This window comes from Enhydra lutris, unplaced genomic scaffold (assembly GCF_002288905.1).
Source record: "Enhydra lutris kenyoni isolate GAN:26980312 unplaced genomic scaffold, ASM228890v2 scaffoldscaffold53, whole genome shotgun sequence".
Classification (NCBI taxonomy): domain Eukaryota; kingdom Metazoa; phylum Chordata; class Mammalia; order Carnivora; family Mustelidae; genus Enhydra; species Enhydra lutris.
The window spans coordinates 2,848,416-2,853,544 of NW_019154137.1; the positions used below are offsets into that span (position 1 = coordinate 2,848,416).

General features: G+C 54.3%; 1 protein-coding gene across 1 annotated transcript; it reads left to right on the forward strand.

The window, feature by feature from the left end:
• The first annotated feature begins 1,712 nt into the window (after window positions 1-1,712).
• Window positions 1,713-4,589, forward strand: LOC111157245 (solute carrier family 25 member 5). Its single transcript, XM_022518518.1, has 4 exons — window positions 1,713-1,894; window positions 2,929-3,415; window positions 3,650-3,790; window positions 4,180-4,589. Exons 1-4 carry the CDS (start codon window positions 1,784-1,786, stop codon window positions 4,335-4,337), a joined length of 897 nt encoding a protein of 298 aa, XP_022374226.1. The 5' UTR covers window positions 1,713-1,783; the 3' UTR covers window positions 4,338-4,589.
• The last annotated feature ends 540 nt before the right edge of the window (window positions 4,590-5,129 follow it).

Here is a 5,129-nt window from a genome sequence, read left to right on the forward strand (position 1 = left end):
TCAATTCTACTTTGAAATGCATTCTACAAACCACCTCCGTCTAAATAAAATGCTCTGCAGATTTTTGTTTTAGTTGTTAATTCTCTCACCAGTAAAGGCAAGGGGAGGGACTATCACTTTCGGAGAATATACATCACTGTAACTCTCCAGCAAAGTCATTTCTGTATCCAGCTGCATCACCGTTATAATCAACTAATGAGAAATGGAGCAGCTTCTCATGAACATCAGGCAAGGGTTTTACCCAGGATCAACAAAGCTGGATTCCAAACTGCTCTTCTCTGAACCCTCTCCGTGTGTGCTCATCACTTCAGACTGCTGGAGTTCCTGGGAAGACTTCCAAATTGCAAAGTATAACTAAATGAAGGACCTCATGATCCTGGAGGAACCCTAGAATTGGGCCCTTCAATGGGCAGATCTGGAGAAGGTGGGAGAGGGCAGGAAAGGAAGGTGAAGGATACGCCTCCTGTCTGTGTCTTCACTGTGCTGGGCAACCTCGGGTTGGGTGGCAGTTGCAACTTGCAGCAGTATCATCATTTTTATAAATATTGTTGTTACTACTTAGACATATGATATGTGATTATACTCTAGCTTCTGTTCCTAACCTAAGAGAGTGCACTCGAGCTAGCAAGTAGGTTTTTAAGGACTTGTCTGGCAAATGCTTACCCACTGCAGGGATTAAGGGGCTCAGTAAGCACTTGTCCATTGACACAAAGCCTGTCAATCAAATTCTATTGATCCCTCTAAAAGCTCTGGAGTTCAGGAATCTACTCAATCCAAGAGCACTTTACTTTGCCTCCAAGGAGCTAAATGCCAACCTAGTTCACATAGCCTCTTAACCTTCCTGGTACAACCTCTTTATTTGACTTCTGGCTAAAATAATGTCCCCACCCCCAGCAGAGTCCTTTGGACTCTCCTCTGCCAATTCCGGGGAAGATCTTTGTTAAATCGTTTTTGCAAACCAAGAGCCCAACCCTGCTATTCCCCCAGTTTCCCCTGGTTTCACCAGGGAAGCTCCAGAGCAGTGCCAGGTCTGGGGTGAAAAGACTAAGGCTCCCACCCTAGCACAAAACTTAAGAGGCACCAAACAGCTCAGTAGTCACAACAAATGATTTTTAATGCACCATTTTTGAAAAATCAAAAGTAAGGCCAAAATCCATGAAGAACAAATTATCACCATTTAAAATAAAGACAGAATCGCACCCCGCACTTGCAGGACCCTGCTTCACATGCCTCACCCTAATCCCAACCCTGGGGCTCCATTTCAATTTTATTTACAGAAACCAGCGACCGGCCGTCGTTTGCCCACAGTATTTTTTCTTTTTTTTTTTTAACATTGCATTAACTATTACTTTAGTTATCGAGATTTTTGGGTGTTTTTTTTTTTTGCGTCCCCTTCAATACTGCAGAGGTTTCTATGCAGGCACACCCGTGACCTAACCCGCCCTCCCCACTCGAGGGCCTCCCCCAGAGTCCAGCGGCCGGAGCCCAGGTATAGCCCGTGCCGCTGGGTCCTCTGGCCGGGGCAGGTGCCCCGGGCGAGCCGCGCAGCGCGGGAGGGCGGCCCCGGGGCCCGACTCCGAGGCTCCGCCCCCCGCGTGCCGAGCCACTCAGCCACCCCGCGGGCCCGCGCGCCGGGGCTCGTTGCCCGCCCAGACCCGCCCCCGACGCCGGCAGCCGGGGCGCCGGCTCGCCCTATATAAATCGGCCATTTGTTTCGCTCCGCCCCAGAGTCCCGGAGTCCCAGCCGGTTCCTACCGCAGTCGCCCGTCTCATTCCTTTCAACATGACAGATGCCGCTGTGTCCTTCGCCAAGGACTTCCTGGCGGGTGGAGTGGCCGCGGCCATCTCCAAGACGGCGGTAGCGCCCATAGAGCGGGTCAAGCTGCTGCTGCAGGTACCTCCGGGGATTGGGGGGGGGGGGGTCGAACCAGGGAGGGGGGGAGGGGGCGCGCAGAAAGCCTGGCCCCGGGGCCAGGGGGGAGGGGGCTAATTCTTCAGTCCCGTCGGGGGAAGCGGCCCGATGCGGGCAGGGTGGCCGCAGAGGCGGACCAAAGGGCCAGCTCGGGGGAGGTGCTTTGGTGACCTGAAGTTCTGGAGCTAGGAAGGGGTCGGGGCGGAGGGAGGCGAGGCGGGCCCGGGCCTTGGCGTCCCGGGGGGGGGGGGGGCAGCGGCGAGCTCGGAATGAGCAGCCCGGCAGCGGCCGCCTCCCGGGGGCCTGGAGGTCAAGGGCGAAGCCTGGAAGCCGGCACTGAAAGGAGGGATACCTGGCCGTGCCGAAGGCCTCAAGGTCGCGGCAAGGAGATAACATAACAGCCCGGCGGAGGCCATGCGGCACGTCGGGGGGCCGCGCCGCCGGCGGACGCGCTCTCACCTCGCTGGGCCGGAAGCCGGCGCCGGGAAGCGCGTGTGCCCGCTGCGTCCGCCCCCGCGCAGCCGCCGCCGCGTCCCAGCCGCCTCGCGCCTCGCGCCGCGCTCCCCCGCTCCGGCCCTAGAGGGCGCCCCCGGACGGGCGCAGGACTGGGGGCCTGTGGGTCACCTCTGGGAGAGGAACAGGGGCGGAACGGAACCCCGAGGCGGAGGCCACGGCCACCGAGGTGACCGCGCCCTAGGCGGGACAGCCCCAGATGCCTCTGAACCTGGGTCTGAGGTACTGACCTTTCTCCCAGGTCTAAAGGTCACGGGTCCGACCCAGGGTGCCCCCCCACCCAAAGGGGTGGAGGCTTCATGCCTTCTAAGGTTGCAGAGCACTCCTTCCACGGGGACTGGCCTCCAAGGGTCGGGAGGGTCCATCCTGTATGATCTAGAAGACTGGCTGTGGGGAGTAGTTAACCTGAAAGCCCCGCCAGTGATACAGAGGATAACATTCTCTTCCTGTCTTCCTGCTCCGAGGTTGTAACTCTCCCTGTCGGCCCTCCTCTTGTCTGTCAGGTGCAGCATGCCAGCAAGCAAATCACTGCGGATAAGCAATACAAGGGCATTATAGACTGCGTGGTTCGTATCCCCAAGGAGCAGGGAGTCCTGTCCTTCTGGCGCGGTAACCTGGCCAATGTCATCAGATACTTCCCCACCCAGGCTCTCAACTTCGCCTTCAAAGATAAGTACAAGCAGATCTTCCTGGGTGGCGTGGACAAGAGAACCCAGTTTTGGCGCTACTTTGCCGGGAATCTGGCATCGGGTGGTGCAGCTGGAGCCACGTCCTTGTGCTTTGTGTATCCTCTTGATTTTGCCCGTACCCGCCTAGCAGCCGATGTGGGCAAAGCCGGAGCTGAAAGGGAATTCAGAGGCCTCGGTGACTGCCTGGTTAAGATCTACAAATCTGATGGCATTAGGGGCCTGTACCAAGGCTTCAATGTGTCTGTGCAGGGTATTATCATCTACCGAGCCGCCTACTTCGGTATCTATGACACCGCCAAGGGTAAGCTTGCTCTCTCTACTTTGAAGCTGTGTTCCTTTCATTGGAAAGGTGGTTAATGCCGGCCGGGTTTTCCAGAGCCAGAGATTTGCTGTAATTGCTAGAGGAAGCCGTGGTCATCCAGGGCAAACTGCGCAGGGATGAGATGTTGGGGGGGAAGGGGGAGGCGGGGGTGTAGGAAACAACAGGCCCCTAAAACTCTGCTTTCTAGTAAAAGCGTCTCTTCCCTGTTCTCAGGAATGCTTCCAGACCCCAAGAATACTCACATCTTCATCAGCTGGATGATCGCACAGTCTGTCACAGCGGTTGCTGGGTTGACTTCCTATCCATTTGACACTGTTCGCCGCCGAATGATGATGCAGTCTGGGCGCAAAGGGAGTAAGTTCCACTGGAGCAAATGATAAAAAGACGCGCGGGCCAGGGACAAGCGGGGGCCACAGGCTAGCGGTGCCTGGCTTTAAAAATGAGGTCTGTTCCTGATGGCGGGATGGGGTTGATGGTGTCTGCCTTTGAGCGGGCTCTTTGGATGCCTGTGAATGAGGGTGCTTAAATGGTGTTAGAGCTTAAGGCCAAGGGGTCGTCTACATAGCCCTCTTCTCTACTCACGGCATCAGTAGTTCAGTATCACCCAGGCGAATGTGTCAATGTCGAGTTTCCTGGAACTGCCGTGGGCACTCTTGGAGGCGGGGCTCCAGTTTGGTCCAGTAAGTCTGGGAAGGACTCTCATCAGCCTTCGGTCGCCAACTCCGTGTCTTTATTCTTTGCAGCTGACATCATGTACACGGGCACAGTGGATTGCTGGAGGAAGATCGCACGCGATGAAGGCGCCAAAGCGTTTTTCAAGGGGGCGTGGTCCAATGTTCTCCGCGGCATGGGTGGTGCTTTCGTGCTGGTCTTGTACGATGAAATCAAGAAGTTCACATAAGTTATTTCGGAGCCTTCTCCCCCCCCCCCCCCCCCCGCCCCAGAACAGGCATGTTGTATGATAGAACATATCCTGAGCATTCTTGACAGACTGTTGGCTGTCTGTTTATCGATGGCAACTTTCACTGGTTAAACGGGAAGCAATAATACATGAGCAGTTTTCTCTTAAAGCCATTTCCACGATGATGGGACTCAATTATATTTTTTATTTCAGTCACTCCTGATAAATTTGAAGAAATAAAAAATATCTGAAATATGTTTTTGTCCTTGACTTGATTGTGTACGTGGTGAGGGCTACATTTGAGTAGATGTTTGTTACATGTCCTTTAAACGCTGCAGTAGCTCCTGAGAGGGAAAGCTTTCTTTCCAAACCAGTCTCCAGCCCTTCACTTCTCAGACAATACCTTGGTCCTGTGACCCAACGATATTCCCAATATAACAGCAGAATTCAGGCCCAGTGTATCCAGAACCACAGGTCTGTTGACTGGGGATGGTCCTAACCGAATGAGCTTTCTCCTAAAAGGACCATGTACCCACCTTTCCCGGTCCTGTGCTTACTAATCAAGAAATACAAACAATTTTCCACTTTAAAATGGTAATTGTATGAATCTCATCTAATTTAAACAGGAGAAACCCTTAAAATGCAAGGTAATAAGTGAACTTTCATCCAGTTGCCTTCTGTCCTCCATCTTGACCCAGCCCGAGCCCTTTTATCTAATCCCATTCAAAGCAGGATTACGGCTGGCGCAGGTACACGGGGGCTGAGACAGCAGTGCAGGTCACAATTACGGGA

Excerpts from the sequence above, each read along its gene's own strand:
- LOC111157245 (XM_022518518.1), top strand. The coding sequence starts at position 1,784 with ATGACAGATGCCGCTGTGTCCTTCGCCAAGGACTTCCTGGCGGGTGGA. Across the intron at positions 3,416-3,649 it reads TATCTATGACACCGCCAAGG|GAATGCTTCCAGACCCCAAG; the intron begins GTAAGCTTGCTC and ends CCCTGTTCTCAG. Across the intron at positions 3,791-4,179 it reads GCAGTCTGGGCGCAAAGGGA|CTGACATCATGTACACGGGC; the intron begins GTAAGTTCCACT and ends TATTCTTTGCAG.